The following is a 21243-nucleotide window of genomic DNA, read 5'->3' as shown; positions in this document are numbered from 1 at the left end:
TATGGTAGTGTGTATATGTTAATCCCAACCTCCTAATTTATCCTCCATTTAAATTTATCCATTTAAAATAAGTATGTTTATTTAAAATTGCTTATCTGAATGAATAACTGCAACTTGACATCTATTTCCATTTCCCAAACCAGAACCCAAACTGGCTTCCTGGATGTGGACCCATGCAATGGTTTGTCTCCCTTTCAACAATCTGCATCCATTGGGCTCTTTTGGAGGGAGAGATTGCGCAGGAAGAGGGACAGAAGAATAAAACAAATACTTATTTAACATTCACTGGTATTAAACACTGGGCTTGGTACTTAATCAGATTTGATCCTCATAATAAACACGATCCCCATTTTACAGATGAGTAAAGTATAACTCAGAGAATTTGGAACTTGGCTAAAGTCACATAACTAGTAAATTATAAAAATGAGAGTTAACAAATTTTTATTGCACTATATAAAAAATGTACAAATTATTCATGCACATCTCAAACTATATTACAAAGTAAATTACTAGTGCAACTACTTCCTAGGAATTCTAAGACCATGGATTAGTGTCTACTTCTGAAATTTATATAAATTTATCATATTGCAGTCATCATACTGGGTACATATCTAGGAGTGGAATTGCTAGGTCATAAGTTATGCGTATATGTTACATGTAACTAGAGTGATTGTTCTATCCTCTATTGAAAGTGGAGCAGAATAGTCTCCAACTGTTATTGAATTGTCTGTCCTTTGAATTCTGTGCATTTGGCTTCATGTGTTTGGGGGCTTTTTTTGTTCGGCATATACATTTCGTGTTTGTGCTTGATATATATACTTGTTAGGTATATATGTTTATAATTTTTGTATCTTCCTGGTGGATTGAACCTTGTACATTATAAAATGTCCTTTCTTCAATGCTGACTTTGTCGTAAGCCCACGTGTAGGGGTCCAGTTTCTGGACTTTCGATTCTGTTGCGTTGGTCTATATACCTATACTAATACTACTACCACCATCTTATAGACTATAATAATAGGCCGTAGCTTTATAATATGTCTTTTAGACCTTTGTTGTTGTTATTTACATATCGAAAACACTTAAGTGCCTGAGAGAGATTCATCTTACACTTCTTCATCTGTACTCTTCTGAACTTCAGTTTACATATCTAAAAATAATGTCTCCTTTGCAAATGTAATGTAAGCAAACTCCTGACCTAGTTCTTGGCACCTAAATAACCAGTTATTAATAGTAAATGTTGTTCAATCACTAATTGATAGAAGTTATTTTTTTCTCATTGAATTTTAGAGCTGAAAGGTGCTTTAAAGTCTCTAATAAATATACATTTTTTTGCAGCCCAGTTGATCAGATGACGAACTAATGCTTGGAGAAATGAAACAGCATGTTCAAAATGATTCAGCTGTTTGGGTGCAGAGCTGAGACTAGAATTTCTCTCCTGACTCCTAATCCAGTGCTTTCTCCATTGCTCTATGCTTAATTTACCCTTGGGGAGATCCTCACTGGGGAGGCAGGAAGGAAGGAGAGAATGAGTGTATCCCTGGAGATACACTTTTTAGGAAGTCTGTTTTTGCTGTGAATAAGCCAAGCTTTATAGACAAGTGAAGGGTGCCTCACATTGAACTTGGCAACACCCATGCTGTGTTGATCACCTGATACCAGCTTTCTCACCCACCTACAGAAGACAGATGGTATATTGAATCTTCTGCTGTCCTGTTTCTATTGTGAAGCAAAGATTGCAACAACAAAAAGGGAATGTGAGTGGAATTGGTAATGCCAGTTAAAGGCACAGATTAGGTGATGTAATCACCATGACAAATGGTGTGCCTTGGGGGAGTTTGCTGGCTGAATTATACGCAGCATTGTTACCAAGGGTAATTATACAATCCTCTATTTGTGTTATGTCCTTCCTCCTGGAACCTTTAAAATCTTCATTCAGGAATCATTAACATTCACCTCACTCTAGCAGAAGAGTTATAAATAAACATGGTTTTTAAACTTTGGTTGAGGATAATAAGACCTGCCAGGTCTAGCCTGAGATGTAAAGATTAGCTTGAGTTATTCTTTTTTTTTAATTAATTAATTTATTTATTTAATTTTTGGCTGCGTTGGGTCTTCGTTGCTGTGCGCGGGCTTTCTCCAGTTACAACAAGCAGGGGCTACTCTTCGTTGCAGTGCACGGGCTTCTCATTACAGCGGCCTCTCTTGTTGCAGAGCACGGGCTCTAGGCGCTTGGGCTTCAGTAGTTGTGACACGCGGTCTCAGCAGCCATGGCTCGCGGGCTCCAGAGCGCAAACTCAGCAGCTGTGGTGTATGGGCTCAGTTGCTCCGTGGCACGTGGGATCCTCCTGGACCAGGGATCAAACCCGTGTACCCTGCACTGGCAGGCGGACTCTCAACCACTGCGCCACCAGGGAAGCCCGGAGCCTGAGTTATTCTTAAAAGTAAAAAATGCCCCCTTACTATTCTCCATCGTTTTCTTCCCTGATAATGATTATGATGAAGTGAGCATTATTCCATTTTTCAAGCATCATAGAAGGAAAAATCAAATGCAGTGTTCTTAAGAAACTTCATTGTGTGTGAGAGGTGCTTAGATACCATACTGAGGTGTTTATCCATGTGGTGTCAGTGCCAATTTTAGGGGAGCTGATTATCTATCACTTAGGAGGCAAGGTAGCCTAGGGCTTAAGTATACAAGTTTGGAGTCAAAATCTGGGCTCCACCGCTTACTAGCTTTGTGAACTTGAGCCAGTTACTTTATTTCTCTGTACCCTCGATTGTGAGATGTAAATAATAATAACAATAATCATCATACCTCCCTCATAGGGTATGCTGGGAATTTTAAATGAGATTACACATGTAAAGAACTTTGGAAAAATATTAGGTGGTCCCATTAGCAATTAGAGCACTACCCATGCTGACTGGCAAGTTGTAACCTGAGAAGTGGTCCAGGTATATGGATCAAATGGCTAGGATTTCTCAGGGTGGATAACAAAGAAAAGAAATTAAAAATCATCCATAAAAAGATAGTTCTCTATTTAAATATTTATGCTATTGCTTTCACAGCCTCTTATGTCAGATTATGAAAGCCACGGTGTATGATTTGGAGCAAGGTTTAAAGAAATAGGAACAATCAAAATATACCTTTTTTCTTTCTAAACTTCAGCAGCTTTCAAATGTTTCTTAATCTACTCACGACTTTTGTTAATCTGGTTCACCCACCTTTACTTTGGATACTTTGGCTGTCAAAAAGCCTCAAGCTTCATTCTCACCAGGTCTGGTTGTGGGCTGTGTTTGCCACATTAACAGTTGACATTGGTGGCTCACACATGGCTTTAAAAACATGTGTGGTAACATGGCAGCAGGTTTGGTTATTTGGGGTATTGCATTTTGAGCAATTTGGCTATTATCTCTGATAATAGTTCTAAACGTAAGCATTTTATACATTGTTATTATTAATTTTAAAGTATAGAAGATAGCAAAATTTGGCTGTAAAAATGAAATAGACTTCAGGCAAGTAACAATTATAATAAAATCTGAAATGTCAGCCCCCTTCTTGTATTTGAGGTGGTTAATTCTCAAACTATAGAATGTATTATCACAATACTAACAGGAATGGGATGAGCACATAAACTAACTTTTGGTACAAAAAATTCTGGTGGATTCTTTATAGCATTGGTTTTTCAACATTGTGCTGTAGCAGAATCGCCTGATATGCTTAATGAAAGTGCAGATTCTTGGGACCCACCCCCTGAAAAGTCATATTTGGTAGGTCTTGGGTAAGATCTGAGAATTCACATTTTCAACAAGCCCTCAAAGGTGACTTATATTTGCACTACAGTTTGAGAGCCACTGTTTTATATTCGGATACGCTTTTCACTTAGGCACTGAACAGTGAAAATGGTTTAAATAATGTTGACTGAATGTGTAGCTGAAACTTCGAACATGTAACTGGCTCAAAATAAGCTTCCTCATTTATTAGTGCATTTCCTGTCATACGTAGCATTCAAGTAAGATAGGTTGGTTGCCCGGCAGGGATTTGTAGAGGAGAGTTCTACTTTTAGTGGGAGCTCGATTAGGGTGATCTCTAGAATACATCTGAGGGTTTTACTTGATTAAGAATGTAAGCATTAACTTGCCCTTAATATCTTGGTTCTGCTTTCTGTATCATTTGATTGGACAAGCTTCTGTCCCCTACTCACCAGGACTCAGCCCTTCCTGATTATTTTCTGTGTCTGTCTGGGTCTATCTTTTTTCTCCTTATGACTCTTTCTGTCTCCGAAATTTTATCTGCCTCGGTCTCTGTCTTGCTAAATGTTTTATTATTTTCAGGGAAAGCCTGAAGCAGCCTTACCTTCCAATCCTTCTTTCTCCTTCAAGATCAGAAAGAAAAAAAAAAAATAGAGAAAAGCTAGAGTAGCTTTCACATGAATGCAGCCATTTCAGGGATGCAAGTGACTTAGTGAATACAGACCTCCATGGCAGTGAGAAGACACTTAGGTAATCATAGGTGTAGTGCTTCTCCTCAATCTCACTCCCACTTTGGTTGAAACAATCAAATGGTTGTGATGGAACTCCAGCCACACAAGAACTCATGTGCAATTGCATCATCCCACAGGCGCTCAATCTGTTCAGAGGGTTAGTGTACATCTGCCAGCACTGGCTCAGGGAGAGGAATTAGAGGCAAGATTATTTAGTCGCTCTGGCTCCTTATCAGGAAGAAGCCTGGAGTTCAGCCTAGGTGTTTATCCCAACGTGATCACACCCTGAAACGTATGAGTCCCGACTCCCTCTTCTTGTTAACTCTTATTGGACCTACTTTTGGGCCTTTTCTTCACTGCCCGGATGCTCAGAGACATCACTTACCCATGACTTATGAAGGCTTGGTTCTTCCCTTTCATTAAGGATAATGTCCTCTACATCTCTTCTTTCTAAAGTGAAGGTACCCTCCTTTTTGTAGGAGACGAGTTCAGAGCAGCTATAGGAGCTCATGACAGCTCTTTTCAGTGAACTGGGGACATGAGGGAATTGCATTCAAATCTTTGAAAACAAATCTGAGAAAGATAATTATAAGCAGAAGAAAAGCATCACAGCCTCACTCGAATTCTCATCGAAGTCCCCCACCCCAGATAGGAGGTAATAGGTATCTAAGGTAGGTCTATTCAGAGGTCATCACGTGTTCTGTGTGTTTGTGCTTTTGAATATAGTAGAGAAATAATTTTCCCCCAGGCCGTGTGCTTCCTGTTGTTGCTTGTGTGTTGATTTTCAGAACATAGTGTACCATAGATGCTAATTCAAAGTCCATTAAAACTGAATACGTTACATAGTAATACCTGCATTTCTAGATCATTTTGCACATTTTTAGTAACAGGACATTGGAACTGCTGGAACCACAGCAGTTGTTGGGACCACTTAGGGAGAGATGACGTCTTTCCAACAGCCTGACTCTAAAATTACTACCTTGAATATAAGCATGATAAGTGTTTGAAAGACCTTTTTTTTTTCTTGCCTCATTCAAGGAAAAAAATTTGAAATAAATGTCCAAATTTACATATTGTTGAGGATTTTAAGTGACACAAAAAGCAGCCCAACCTTAAATGAGTAAAAACCTTCTTAATGAAGTTGGAAGAGCCTAAACGTCAACATCACAAGGTATTTGAGCGAACCCAGACTGTTTAATTAACAGTTAAAGCCAAGAGAGAAAACACTGGTTTTCCACTATTCTCTGCATTCCTCAGAACTTGCATGTTGTACTTTATAAATGTGTATTTATGTCAGGCTGTAGAGTCATGGAGTTCAAATTCCAGATGAGGCACTTAGTTGTGTGCCCTTGAGCAAATAACTTCACCTCTCTGATATTCAGTTTGTTCTTAAGGATTTTATTGATGAGCATGTGTTGCCAATGACAGAAACCAGCTATCATTAAAAAAAAAAAAAGAAAGAAAAAGAAATTGATTAGAAGGATATCAAGAATGTAAGAGACTCAAAGGCAGGTCTAGAGAACTAGATGACCTATGATGGGGTTCCATCCTGATAAACCCATCGTAAATTGAAAATATCTGTAAGTCAAAAATGCATTTAATACACTTAACCTAGGGAACATCATAGCTTAGTCTATCTTATTTTAAACATGCTCAGAACACTTATATTAGCCTACAGCTGGGCAAAATCATCTAACACAAATCCTGTTTTGTAATAGAGTGTTGACTATCTCTTATAATTTATGGAATACTGTATTGAAAGTGAAAAACAGAACGGTTGTAAGTGTATTTGTTGTTTACCTTGTGATCGCCTGGCTGCGTCAGAGCTGGGACTGGCTTCTTTCACTTAGCAGAATGTTTTCCAGGTTCAGCCATGTCGTAACATGTAGTTGGTTCCATTTTATTGCTGAATAATATTCCATTGTATGGATATACCACATTTTATTTCCCCTTTCATCAGCTGTTAAACATTTGGGGCCCATCAGTTTTGAAGCACCAAGCCTTCCTCTCTTAAGCTCTCTCTCTGGTGGCCCCAGATCAGGGATCACAGACTCAAATGTCTCTCAGCTAGGTGTAAGAAAAATAGGAAGTGGTGAGGACCACAGCAAATGAGAGAATGTGTGCCCATCTAGAAGGGGCAGCCCCTATGGAGCCATTGCCAAGTGGCCATCCAGGCCTGGTATTGTTAGCTCTTCAGATTGTTCCAGAGAAGCCAGAATCTAGATTTTTATGTGAAAATTGTCTAATTTTTAAATGTTGGTCAATTGAAACCAACACTATGTGGGAGAGAGAGAATACAATTCTGGTCGAGACTAAATGCTGTAGGTGATCCCTGAGTGATGCAGAGACATGTCTCATCTTTGGGAGCCTATGAAGGGTTAGCTAGAGTGTGAGCTTGCCAGGCAACTTCTGCACTCTCCTTGGGCAACACAAAAAGGCTGTTCATCACTTTGGAGAAAAGAAGGGCCCGGGTCTAAAGTCAACACGCTGGGTTGGGTGGGGGTGGAATTCCTCTCATTCTTTGGCTCAAGAGCATGCTGGAGTAGAAAACACAAAACTCCAGCAAATGTCTACATTGAATTCGTGCTGAATTGTCCTGCAAATTATACTTGTAGCCTGTTTCAGGATGCGTGACCTTGATTCTTACTACGACTTCAACCATGGTTGAGAACTGCTGATTCTGTACAAGATGTGCTCTGACGGAAAAAAAAAAAAAGTACCCTCAATTCATGGTGACAGATTTGTGGAAACGAAAACAGAGGTCGGTCTCCTTATGTAGAACAACACCATAGTACTTTATAAGTTGGGGAGTGGAAAATACTGAGGCTTATGACAACAGCGAGTGTTTATTGAGTAAATAACCACTGTGCTTGCCACTGTGCACTTTCCATTTTGTTTTGCGTCTGACCTTGAAAAAAGTGGGTATTTTTAAAGGGAAAGAAGTCCATTGAAGCTAGCGTTGGTGTAGGGCTTTGTATTTGCACAAAGGTTTTCAATTCATTAATTTGAACCTGTGAGGATAAGCATTTTTACCTAACTCTCTTTTGTAGATGATGTCATTGAGGCATAGAGGCAAATGACTTTATTAAGATCGTTCAGGGAATTCCCTGGCAGTCCAGTGATTAGGACTCCTCGCTGTCACTGCGGAGGGCCTGGGTTCCATTCCTAGTCGGGGAACTAAGATGCCCACAAGCTATGCGGCCAAAAAAAACAACAAAAAAAGATCATCCAGCCAAGGAGCCTAGGACTTAAATACATATCATTTGATTCCAAATCCCTCATCTTTTCCACAGATACACAGCTGCCCTTTTAATACGTTCCACTTTTGGTTTATCTAAGTAATAGGTATAGATATCTTTAGACTTAATACAGTATTTTTTGTATTTTATTTCATACTTACATTTAAAATATAACATGTAATTTCTGTTTCATATTTGTTATATTTCTTAATATGGTGTCTGAGTTTCTATGGATATTACCCACTCAGAAAACAATAAAAGGAAACAGTGACTTTCAAGTGTTTTAGTACTTGCACATTCTTTGTGTTGTCAACACTAAATTAATTTATTAATAAATAATTGGGAGCAGGTGTGCACCTTAATTCTTAAGACATTACACTTAAAGAAGTATGATAATGAGAACGACAGATACGGGACACGTTGTTACCGAATTGGTTGGACGGACCCCGACTTGGGCCCTGGCCCTGGCCAGAACCCCCTGTCTCTGTGGGGAAGGTTCTTTGTCCGTTTGGATTCCACAGCCAATAACAAAGCCGACGCTGAGACAGAAACAGCACAAGCTTTATTCGGAGGCCAGAGAATGGAGAATCGGGAACTTAGTTTGCAAATCACCTTCTCACCAGACTTGGGCTGGGATACCTCTGATATAGAGGGGAGGGGTTGGGGGGAGGGAATTCATTACTTCTCCGAGAACAGGCGTGTAGTTTGCTCAGAACTGGGGCAACATCCCTTTTCAGTCCTAATATGGATTCCTCTGGTTGTTGTCATGGCAATTGTCAACTGTCATGGTATTGGTGGGTGTGTCATTTAGCATGCTAACATATTACAATGAGCGTATAATGAGGTTCAGGGTCTCCTGAAGTTCAGGTCTTCTGCCATCTTGGATTTGGCTGGTTCTAACCAGTTCTGGTGGGTTCTTGTTTTTCTTTTCTGGTGGTTTCCTATAAGATAACGATAACACTTCTCCACAGCTGCAGCTTATGTTCCCTCAAGGAAGGGGGTGGGTTAGAGCTGGAAGCTAACAGCCATGAAAACAACTTCATTAACTTAATCAACCTCAGCCATCTCCTTTCCTCCCCCTCTCTCCAACTTCCGTCCCTTCCCTTTTGTCTTCTTTTCTTTTTTTTCTTTAATTAATTAACTAATTAAATTTTTGGCTGTGTTGGGTCTTCCTTGCTGCCCACGGGCTTTCTCTAGCTGCGGCGAGTGGGGGCTACTCTTCGTTGCGGTGCGCAGGCTTCTCATTGCGGTGGCTTCTCTTGTTGTGGGGCATGGGCTCTAGGTGCATGGGCTTCAGTAGTTGCAGCACACGGGCTCAGTAGTTGTGGCTCGCAGGCTCTCGAGCACAGGCTCAGTAGTTGTGGCACATGGGCTCAGTTGCTCTGCAGCATGTGGGATCTTCCCAGGCCAGGGATCATGTCTCCTCCATTGGCAGGTGGATTCTTAACCACTGTGCCATCAGAGAAGTCCCTCTTTTTATTTTCTTATTTTCCCAATCAATGAAGAAATAATTTATAAGAAGCCAGAAATCCTTCAGGCTCAATCCTAATTGTGCTTTTTTTGCTTAATACATTATTCATTCAGTTCATTCAACAATGAATATGTATTGATTATTCATCTCCTATTGCTGCTGTAACAAATTAACAAACTTGGTAACTTAAAACAACGCAAATTTATTATCTTATAGTTCTGGAGTAAAAGGTCTAAAATAAAGGTATCAGTAGGTCTGCATTCCTTCTGTAGGTTCTGAGGGGAGCATCCATTTCCTTACCTTTTTCATCTTCTTAGAGGCCACCTGCATCCCTCAACTCCTAGCCCCTTCCTCATATCAGTCTTGCTTCTGTGGTCACATCTCCTAATTCTGCCTTTGACTTTTTTTTTTTTTTTTCAGTACGCTGGCCTCTCACTGTTTGGTATCTCCTGTTGCAGAGCACAGGCTCTGGACGTGCAGGCTCAGCGGCCGTGGCTCACGGGCCCAGCCGCTCCGCGGCATGTGGGATCCTCCCAGACCGGGGCACGAACCTGTGTCCCCTGCATGGGCAGGCGGACTCTCAACCACTGCGCCAGCTGGGAAGTCCCTCTGCCTTTGACTATTTGTCTCCTTCTTATAAGTACCCTTGTGATTACCTTGGGCCCACCTGGGTAATCCCCATGTTAAGATCAGCTGGTTAGCAGTCCAGTTCCATCTGCAACCTTAATTCCTTGTCGCCATGTCAACTAATATATTCACAGGTTCTGGGGATTAGGACATGGAACTCTTTGGGGGTCGGGGGTATCATTCAGCTCACCACCAGTGCCTGCTATATGCCAAGCACCTTATAGATTTATATTCTGTTTGATTCTGTTTTGCTGATTAGAAGTACTTATCACCGACAGCTGGAGATCTGTCCGTTTTTCTATTTGAGAGACATAAACAAATCATTCCTGTCCAGTGCGCACTGTTCAGACACACAACAGATACACCATCTGTTAATCTGTGTCAGCTAAATGGAAAGTGCCCAGCATCTGATGCCACCGCCAACCTCAAGAGAAGCCCCTCCGTTTGAGGCAGTAGCTGTGATCAGTATTATGTTCAGTATGACACATCCAAAGTGGCCGCTCATTACTCAATAATGCTTTTTAAATTTTTTTATTGTAATTATCTGTCCTATCATAGGTAAACTAATACTTAGTTTGAAAGCTGACCTTTGTTGGCCTCATCCATTTTCGTAAGGATGGGAAATAGGGAAATGGGTGAAATTTGTCATCTCAACTGGGACACCATGGCAGATGAAAGGAGAAACTATTAATAATCATGCAGGAATAATAGGTATAAAAGAAGACTGTTTGGGGAACACGAGGACATAGAATCTCGCTATAAACTGAGTCCAAATGAATAGTAACAGCCACAAACACTGTGATTATGAAAAAGTATTGAGTACCCCATAGGTTCAGAGCACTGGAGTAGAAGCTTTACGTCCTTGACCTCATTTAATTCTTACAACAATCTTATAAGGTAGATATTATGATTATTAATCACCCCTATTTTAGAGCTGAGGGAACTGAAGCTCAGGAATTTAAATACCTAGCTTAAGCTAGTAAGTTGCTGAGTTAGGATTTAAACCCAAGTTGGTAAAACGCTAAACCAAATGCTTTTTCTATTATACCGCCTTCCAGGAAAAGTATAGTTTCTTGGAAATTCTTAAATTGCAGTTGCTGGCCGGGTACAGTTGGGTACCAACGTAGGAAGTTACCTGTTAAAGATACACAATGTCTTTATTCTAGGTCTATGAAAAACCGGGAGCTCTAAGAGATGCTTTTTTTTCTTTTAATATGCATAGTTTATTTTTTTAATTTTTATTGGAGTATAGTTGATTTACAATGTTGTGTTAGTTTCTGCTGTACAGCAAAGTGAATCAGTTATACATATACATATATCAACTCTTTTTTTAGATTCTTTCCCCCGTACAGGTCATTACAGAGTACTGAGTAGAGTTCTCTGTGCCATATAGTAGGCCCTTTTCCTTAGATTCCACATGTAAGCGATATCTCATGATAACTTGTCTTCCTCTGTCTGACTTACTTCACTCAGTAGGAGAATCTCTAGGTCCTTCCATGTTGCTGCAGATGGAAGCGGGGAGTCCTAACCACTGGACCGCTAGGGAATTCAAGAGATGCTTTTTCTTTGTCCTTCCTTTAGGTCTGTCAGTTCGTCGTCTCTGTAAATGGGCTTAACGTACTGCACGTTGACTACCGGACGGTGAGCAACCTGATTCTGACGGGCCCACGGACGATTGTGATGGAGGTCATGGAGGAGTTAGAGTGCTGAGAGGGCAGCCCTCCCAGCCCATCCCGTGGCCTGCGGAGGATCAAAGGCAGAACAACACAAAGCTCTGCAATGACAAGACTTCTGTATACCTGGATGGTTTTGGACATACAGATCTTTTCTCCGTACATACACATCTTAATTTGAGTTTCACACACTGTTTCCCTGTTGAATGTGGAAGAACCGGGTAATACATCTTTTTAAAAAAAAACAACAACAAAAACGACTTACGTCAGTGTAGAAAAAGTTTGAGAAACAGAATTTTTTTTTACATAGTAGCGTTGCCTTACGCAACTTCCGTTTGCAGTTCTCATCCGTTGTTTTATATCTTAGTTTGCAGAAAGTTGTTGAAATCCTTCTCTTGCCAAAAGAGCGATGTGCTAAAATCCCCTTCACAGGAGTCAATAAAGTAGTTTTTACAGACTTTAAGTTGTACTGTCACCAAATGAGCACGGAACTGTTTATTAGAGGATCTAGATTTCACCAAATTTCAAATTAAAACAACATCCAAAGGAATAGTACTTGTTAATTAGCATTTTGAAGGTTCTAAATCATTCAGTGCTTAAAAGCCATCAAATTTTTGACTTTTTCTTAATTCCTGCCTTTAGTATCAACTTTTCACTTAACATGTGTTTTCAGTTATGGCGTTGGTAAAAAACCAAAAACCTTATGATGGTATGGGTGGGGTAGATAGGGAGATAACTACTTAAAACTATGTGCTCTGTTTTCTCTTTCTGAACCTACATCATTTTGTTCTATCAGGCAGCAACAGCAGCTTTCTAGAAATAATCCTGAATATGTTGAATGTCGAAACAGACAAGTTTGTATATACACATGTGATTCAAAATCACGTCTCTGGCACGATTTCACTTTGAAGTTGTCCCTTTTTAAGTGAAATATTCTAGAACTTGGCCCATATATGATAAAACTTGAAACTAAATTGCCTTATTGGCCTGAATTTTCACTAGCTTTCTAGTGTGACATATTCTAAGGACATGACATGTTGCTTATTTGGCAGGATTATTTTTCACCAAAAGCAACTTCTTGTGTTGTAACTCTTCAGCTCACTTGTATATATGCGTGTTTCTTTTTTTGGTCTCAAAGAGAATGCATTTTGGGGCTTGGTGTATAGAGGAAGCTCCTCAACGTGCCAAATTAGGGAATCAGGGAATGCTCAATTTTTCTTATTTTCATATAATACATTCTGAACGACAAGGTTACTTTCTTATCATGTAGTAACAAAATATGAATGTTGTACCTTGGCCATTTTTGGGTGATAGGTTATCATAATGTAATGGTACTGGTGGAGTGGACATACCGTGTTAAAGATACCACATATATATGTTTCTGGCAGTCCAACTTTTCTGATCTGTAGCTTTAGTCAGAGAATAGGACTTTGAAGTAAGATAGGATGGCTAACATTAATACTGTCGATCTACATTTGAGAAATATTATCATCTCCGTGTGTATGTGCGTTTAAACTATGTGCCAGGCTGTGTGCTATGGCACTTTACGTACGTGCTCTCTTTTAATACTCATCACAACCCAGCAAGGTTGGTATTATGCCCCCCATTTTTCAGACTTGAAAACTAAGCCTGAGCAAGTTTTAAAATGGTCTCAAGTTCACACAGTTGCAAGAACTACTAAGTGATAGAGCCTGGATTCAAATACAAGCTTATCTAATGCTAAAGCCCATGTTACTCCCTCTCCTACATTCCCCAGCCTTTCCGCATTTAGGGACCTTCCGTTGAGGGCTTATCCTGTACCCAGTGCTGTGCTAAAACTATACATTGCCTGTCCTTACTGACCTGTGAGGTCAGTGTTGTCGTCATCTCCATTTTACAACTTAGGAAGTGGACTCATAAAAGGGTTAGTCTTACACCCAAGGCCACACAGCTAGTAGGTGGGAAGCCTTACCATTAGGCTTTAAAAAAATGTATAACATCTTTAAAAGATAAGTCCTAGGGCTTCCCTGGTGGCACAGTGGTTGAGAGTCCGCCTGCCGATGCAGGGGACATGGGTTCGTGCCCTGGTCCAGGAAGGTCCCACATGCCGCGGAGCGGCTGGGCCCATGAGCCATGGTCGCTCTGGAGCCTGTGCTCCGCAGCGGGAGAGGCCACAACAGTGAGAGGCCCGCGTACCGCAAAAAAAAAAAAAAGATAAGTCCTAAATGCCTCCTGTCTGCATGTATTCATTAACTGATAAAAGAAAGAGGAATGCCTTTTGGGCGTGGCATCTTCTTGCTGCTACCTGTCCTTTTTATGCATGTCCCAATGCCCATTGTCTTGGACCTTGGCATAATACCACTTCCCTTCGGCCAGTCTAAGCACCAGAGAGGCATCTGCCTTTATTGACTTCACACAGCCTCCTGCCTGTGAAATTTCGTTGATTCAGAGAGTGGCATTGATATCTTTGCTCAAATGAACACTAAGGTGAAGGAAGGAGGGAAGGAGGGAGGGAGGGAAGGAAGGAAGAAGGAAGAAGGAAGGATGGATGAAGGGAGGGAGGGAGGGAAAGAGGGAGGGAGGGAAGGAAGAAGGAAGGAAGGGAGGATGGAAGGAGGAGGGAGCAAAGGAGGGAGGGAGGGAGGGAAGGAGGGAGGGTGGAAGAAGGAAGGAAGGAAGGGAGGATGGAAGGAAGGGAGGGAGGGAAGGAGGGAGGGAGGGAGGGAGGAAGGGAATAAAAGCAGGAAGGGAGGATGGAACTGTTTCCTCCTTTGACTCCCATCACCCTTAAAGTGTAAATGCCAGAGAATTCTATTTAAGGCCAAGAGAGCTTCACCTTAGCTATAGTCCCAGCCCACCCCTGGCATCCTCACCCTGTAGTTAAAGTGAAAGCTCCAGTCTAGCTCCCTGCAGCCTTTGCCCGTGCAGTTTCTCCTCCCTAGAATATTATTCTCTCTCCTTCTTTGCCTGGAAAAATCTGTCTTATTAATTCCCCTTAGGTATTCTTAGATATTACCTCTGAGAAATCTTTGCCAGCAATCTAGTTCTGGGATTGATGCCCTTCTCTAAATTCCCATGGACCCCTATACACCACCCTCTTGTGACGAGAGCACTGATGACGTTTCCTTTGAAATTGTCCCATTACACGTCTGTCTCGCTGACTACACTCTAAGCAACTGCAGAGCAGGAACTGTGTCTTGCTGCCCAGGTGGTCCCTTCACCTAGCACAGTTCCTAACACAGAGCAGCATGTCAACTATCCATTGCTGTCTAGCGAATCAACCCAAAGCATACCTTATAACACTACTTATTTGCTCCTGATCCTGTGGGTTGGCCTTTTGGGCAAAGCTCTGCTAGGATGACCAGCCACAGCTTGATGTGGTACGGGTTGGGTTCAAACAAACATCTGTGGTCAGGGAGCGTGTCGATTGTGGGGCTGGCTGATTGTGGATGGCTTTGTGCATATATCTCGCTGTTGGCTGGGGCTGTTGGCTGGGGCTGTTGGCTGGGGTGCCTCAGTTCACTTCATGTGGCCTTTCCCCATAGCTAGCCCAGGCTTTCTCGTTAGGCCTCATGAGATCAAAGAGGGGGAGCATGGAAACTGCAAGACCTTTTGTGGACTTGCTCGGAAGTCACGCAGTGTCACCTCCACAGCATTTTGTTGGCCAAAGCAAGTCACAAAGCTAGCCCAGAATCAAGAGGCTGGGAAACAGACTTCCTTTTGATGGGAGGAGCTGCAAAGAATCTGGCCATTTTTAACCCACTAAAACTAGGTACTCACTTTTTTTGAATAAAGGACCAAAAACTTAACCTAGTTACTGAAAGGCTTCAGCTATCCAGATGTAAATTACCAACCAACCACTGGGTAGAAGTACAACAGTTGTGAATAAAGCCCCACGCCTAATGAAAACTAGAGTCAGAAAAATCCTGAAATAATAGTGCTGCATGGAGCCACGGAGAGCACGGTTTCTATTCTTTGCATTTTGCTGAGGTGTGGAGTGGTCAGGTGGCGTGCCCATACTCATGAGGCTTGTTGGGGCCAGAGCCTGGGCCAAACACCAGCCTCCCGCCCTCCAATCCTATGTCCTTATATAGCCTCCTGCAATGGAGGGTAGTGGCGTGAAAATAGGCCTTTGGCTTTGGATTATTCATAAAATGCAGTTGTGCCGTGTACCTGTGCAGGTGAAGGATACATACTTTAATTAACTCAGGCCTTGAGTTGTTAAATCGTATCATTAAAAAATAAATATTTTATGTGATATTTTGACAGTTGAACGGCTTTAAAATTTAGAAACTCCATTCCTAAATGTAACACCAAGAATGATTCTAAATTAACAGTAAGCAGTATTTCTAAGAGCTTTTATTTCCTATGTATGTGTGTGTCTGGGTGTATTGGTGTATTGTGTGTGAGAGTTCACTCATGGAGAATCCCTGAAATGGCTTACTTTGTTCCTAGAGAAAACACTTTTGGTTTTTCAGGTGTTTGTGTAATGTGTCTGTGTTTTTGTGATAGAGACAGAAATCATTTTTCGTTAATTCTTTAGCATAGGATTTGAAAGCCATGTTGGTTAATTCTGCTGTAGAGAGAAAAATGCAGCTGCCTTTTGGGTTGGTTCTATTATCTGATGTTTTCTTATTAATATCTGATAAATAATTGTATAAATTGATACATTTCTAGTTGAGAAATGGTGGGTAACATGAAGAAGATATCCATGTTTGAGTAGATTAGATACTGTCAGCTTCACACTACCTTATAAAAGGTGAATGCATTAGAGTGGTAGCAATTAATAATTTAAAAATCATTGCTTTCGGGCCAGAATTGAGTCTCACGTTTCCAAATACTCATTACTTTCAAATATGTTGTGAAAATAATCTGCTTTTAAGATCTACTTGAATGATGTTGACTATTCTCTCCCATTGAATATTAATCCTGTTTCATTTTGGTTATACATGATCAGAATAACTCTAGAACATTTCAGTTTTACAAATTGGTTGGAGTCTATTGGTGTCATTGACCATGGCTTTACTCATTTAAGGCAGAATTTCAGGTGTAATATGTTTGTCCTCAGTTCAATACCAAAAGGACAAATCTGCAGTGTACCAAAAGGAAGTTCATCATCAAAGTTAGCATATGGTATTGTCAAATGCATTAATACATGTACCTAATATATATGTTTATTTTTAAATTAGGTTGAAATTTTTTTTCTCCATTTCTTAAAAATTATAGCAAAATACTTAAAATTATAATATGAAAATAGACAGTATAGCATGAAATAAATGTTCAATTTTTAAAACAATGACTTTAGGGTTCCAGTTTTTCTGTCTTTTAGAACAAATTAGCCATTTTTTTTACCCTAAGAAAGGGTTGCACTGTAAAGCTGATCTACTACTAACGTATCAGAGAAAACACATGGGACTCATATCTAATTCTCTAATGTAGCCAAAAGTGCCATTTGTAAAACTACTTAATGATGGATGTTTTCTGAAGCTCTTTTGCCTGGAAAAAAAAAAATAGTGCATTAAAAAGCTTTTTCTGTAGTGTATTTGATTTGGAATCATTTCCTCACTACACAGTTACTGATGTGTGTTATGGAATAGTCTATATGGAAATATGCTATGTCGTTGTTTACTATTTTGAGAGAATGCTATTTTTTTGCTTTTTGTTTTTTTTTCAACTAATTAGGAAATCAGTTACACAATTCAGTATGTGTAGGGTAGAAGTATGGAGATGAGTGGTTATTCAGACTACACGCAATATTAACCAAAAGGACTTTACATTTTTCTCTCATTTATTCACTTGCTCTTTCATTCATTCAAGAAACCTCACTGAGGACCTGTGTTTTGCTGGACAGTATATATAGGCCCTGGATGTATAAAACTGAGTAGACCGGACCCTGGATTCAGCTCATCCTTCAAGAGTCACCTCTAGGCCTGTCTCCTAGAAGACTTCTCTCCATGGAGAGGTGGGAATATGAAATCCTGGGTTGATACGGGTGTTTTAATACCACAAACCACCATCCAACCCCAGAACCAGAACACTGACAACTTATATTTAAACTGTTGTCTCCTTCCCAATCCTGGCCCCCACTTTCCCTTACCCAGGGAAAGCACAATGGCAAATGTTGAGTTTACCATTCATTCTCTTGTTCTTTTTTTTTTTTGGCTGTGCAGTAGTGAAAGCGCTGAGTCTTAACCACTGGACTGCCAGGGAGTTCCCCACTGTTCTTTTTGTTCTTAATCATTGTTTAGGTTTTTTAAAAAACGAACTTAATTAGAAGAACATCAAGTTTTATATAAACTTCTGGGACTCGCTTGTTTTCATTCAAGATTATATTACTAAGATTCTTCTAGATTTTTATATGTAGTTGTAATTAATTCATTTTTTACAGCTTCATAAATTTCCAGAGCACAAATTATTTGTCTGTTTTCTTGACAATGGGCATTTGGGTTGTTTCCATTGTTGTTGTTGTCATAAGTAGGATTACTATGAACGTTCTGATATCATCTCCTGGGTACAAGTGTAGGAGTTTCTCTTCGGTATCCACAAGAATTTCTGAGTCATAGGAAATGTGAATACTAACTCTACAAGATCACATGTAACTAGTTTGCAAAGTGGTTTAACCAATGTAGTTGCCCATCTGAAATATAAAAGTGATATATGTTAATCAGTATCTTATCCAACACCTATATTCTGAAACTTCTTAATTTTTGTCAAATGTTTATTTGGTCAATGATATTGAGAATTCTAATTTGCTGCAAAGTTCATAAAGTTTAAAGCACAAAAAATGTAAGAAGTCATTTGTGATCCTAACTTAGTATATCAATGTCTTCTTTACGCACAGGATGTCTTTGAAACTTTTTACCCTACAACAACTCTGTGATTTTGATGAGACAAGGATTACTGGAAGCCATGTAACATCTTCAGAAACACCCAACAAAGAATTTATTAAGCACCCACTATGGGCCTGTCACTAAATCTTTCCCAAACAGCAGTAAATAAGAAAGGTCCCAGTCCTTATGAAGTTTATATATTCTTGGGGGACTAAAAGAAGTTCTGCACCCAGTTCCATTGTGGGGGGTTCCTCCAGCACCACCAAGCGATGCTCCAACACCAACGAGGTGTCCTATAATTCAACCTAATTCTGACACTATCTACCCGGATACAGCATTAGATTCCACAGTTTAAGGGTTCACACCTACAAGACTGCCACTCCCCTTCACTTCAGCTGCCAATTGCAAGCCCAGGTTATCACCTGTGCTTCTGATTGAATGGATCAGAGGTTCTCATGACCCTTTCCTTGTGTTTGACTAATTTGCTAGAGCAGCTCACAGAAAGCAGAGAAATGTTTTACTTATTAGATTACTGCTTTATTATAAAAGGATATAACTCAGGAATGGACAGATGGAAGAGATGCACAGGGAATGGTATGGGGAAAGGGCATGAAGCTTCCATGTCCTCTCAGAACATGCCACTCTCCCTAAATCTCCATGTGTTCTACAACCCCAAAGCTTTCACAATCCCAATCTTTTCACTTTTTATTTATTTCATTTATTATTTTAATTTTTTAATTTCATTTATTTTTTTACACAACAGGTTCTTATTAGTTATCTATTTTATACATATGAGTATATATGTGTCAATCCCAATCTCCCAATTCATTCCACCACCACCACCAACCCCACCGCTTTCCCCGCCTTGGTGTCCATACATTTGTTCCCTACATCTGTGTCTCTATATCTGCCCTGCAAACAGGTTCATCTGTACCATTTTTCTAGGTTCCACATGTATGTGTTAATATATTTGTTTTTCTCTTTCTGACTTACTTCACTCTGTATGACAATCTCTACATCCATCCACATCTCTACAAATGGCCCAGTTTCGTTCCTTTTTATGACTGAGTAATATTCCATTGTATATATGTTCCACATCTTCTTTATCCATTCGTCTGTCAGTGGGTATTTAGGTTGTTTCCATGACCTGGCTATTGTAAATACTGCTGCAATGAACACTGGGGTGCATGTGTCTTTTTGAATTATGGTTTTCTCTGGGTATATGCCCAGTAGTGGGATTGCTGGGTTATATGGTAATTCTATTTTTAGTTTTTTAAGGAACCTCCATACCGTTCTCCATAGTGGCTGTATCAGTTTACATTTCCACCAACAGTGCAAGAGGGTTCCCTTTTCTCCACACCCTCTCCAACATTTGTTGTTTGTACATTTTCTGATGATGCCCATTCTAACTGGTGTGAGGTGATACCTCATTGTAGTTTTGATTTGCATTTCTCTAATAATTAGTGATGTTGAGCAGCTGTTCATGTGCTTCTTGGCCATCTGTATATCTTCTTTGGAGAAATGTCTACTTAGGTCTTCTGCCCATTTTTGGATAGGGTTGTTTGTTTTTTTAATATTGAGTGGCATGAGCTCTTTATATATTTTGGAGATTAATCCTTTGTCGGTAGATTCGTTTGCAAATATTTTCTCCCATTCTGAGGGTTGTCTTTTCGTCTTGTTTGTAGTTTCCTTTGCTGTGCAAAAGCTTTTAAGTTTCATTAGGTCCCATTTGTTTATTTTCGTTTTTATTTCCATTACTCTAGGAGGTGGATCAAAAAACATCTTGCTGTGATTTATGTCAAAGAGTGTTCTTCCTGTGTTTTCCTCTAAGAGTTTTATAGTGTCCGGTCTTACATTTGGGTATCTAATCCATTTTGAGTTTATTTTTGTGTATGGTGTTAGGGAGTGTTCTAATTTCATTCTTTTACATGTAGCTGTCCAGTTTTCCCAGCACCACTTATTGAAGAGACTATCTTTTCTCCATTGTATATTCTTGCCTCCTTTGTCATAGATTAGTTGACCGTAGGTGCGTGGGTTTATCTCTGGGCTTTCTATCCTGTTCCATTGATCTATATTTCTGTTTTTTGTGGCAGTACCATATTGTCTTGATTACTGTAGCTTTGTAGTATAGTCTGAAGTCAGGGAGCCTGATTCCTCCAGCTCCATTTTTCTTTCTCATAATTGCTTTGGTTATTCGGGGTCTTTTGTGTTTCCATACAAATTGTGAAATTTTTTGTTCTAGTTCTGTGAAATATGCCATTGGTAGTTTGATAGCGATTGCATTGAATCTGTAGATTGCTTTGGGTAGTATAGTCATTTTTACAATGTTGATTCCTCCAATCCAAGAACATGGTATATCTCTCCCTCTGTTTGTATCATCTTTAATTACTTTCATCCGTGTCTTATAGTTTTCTGCATACAGGTCTTTTGTTTCCTTAGGTAGGTTTATTCCTAGGTATTTAATTCTTTTTGTTGCAATGGTAAATGGGAGTGTTTCCTTAATTTCTCTTTCAGATTTTTCATCATTATTGTATGGGAATACAAGAGATCTCTGTGCATTAATTTTGTATCCTGTAACTTTACCAAATTCATTGATTAGCTCTAGTAGTTTTCTGGTGCATCTTTAGCATTCTCTATGTATAGTATAATGTCATCTGCAAACAGTGACAGTTTTACTTCTTCCTTTCCAATTTGTATTCCTTTTATTTCTTTTTCTTCTCTGATTGCCATGGCTAGGACTTGCAAAACTATGTTGAATAATACTGGTGTGAGTGGACATCCTTGTCTTGTTCCTGATCTTAGAGGAAATACTTTCAGTTTTTCACCTTTGAGAATGATGTTTGCTGTGGGTTTGTTGTATATGGCCTTTATTATGTTGAGGTAGGTTCCCTCTATGCCCATGTTCTGAAGAGTTTTTATCATAAACGGGTGTTGAATTTTGTCAAA

The 21243-nt window shown here is 39.9% G+C and overlaps 1 protein-coding gene across 4 annotated transcripts in view; it reads left to right on the top strand.

Moving 5' to 3' along the window:
- The window catches only part of DEPTOR (DEP domain containing MTOR interacting protein), a 186908-nt gene that overhangs the window by 127420 nt on the left and 38245 nt on the right, over window positions 1-21243 (top strand). The window contains exons 9-10 of one of the 4 annotated variants that reach the window (XM_089898778.1): window positions 144-181; window positions 11397-17009. The exons of 1 other annotated variant lie outside the window; for it this stretch is intronic. In XM_089898778.1, the coding sequence (XP_089754904.1) occupies window positions 144-181; window positions 11397-11421 (63 nt within the window). In that variant the 3' untranslated portion in view covers window positions 11422-17009. Of the gene's footprint in view, window positions 1-143; window positions 17010-21243 lie in introns of those variants that run through there. 2 more of the 4 variants (XM_089898776.1, XM_022555616.3) reach the window with 2 other exon arrangements.

This window comes from Delphinapterus leucas, chromosome 17 (assembly GCF_059928025.1).
Source record: "Delphinapterus leucas isolate spDelLeu-1000000601 "Yukka" chromosome 17, BTC_Dleu_Yukka2, whole genome shotgun sequence".
NCBI classification, from domain to species: domain Eukaryota; kingdom Metazoa; phylum Chordata; class Mammalia; order Artiodactyla; family Monodontidae; genus Delphinapterus; species Delphinapterus leucas.
This window is presented reverse-complemented; position numbering and strand designations above follow the sequence as displayed.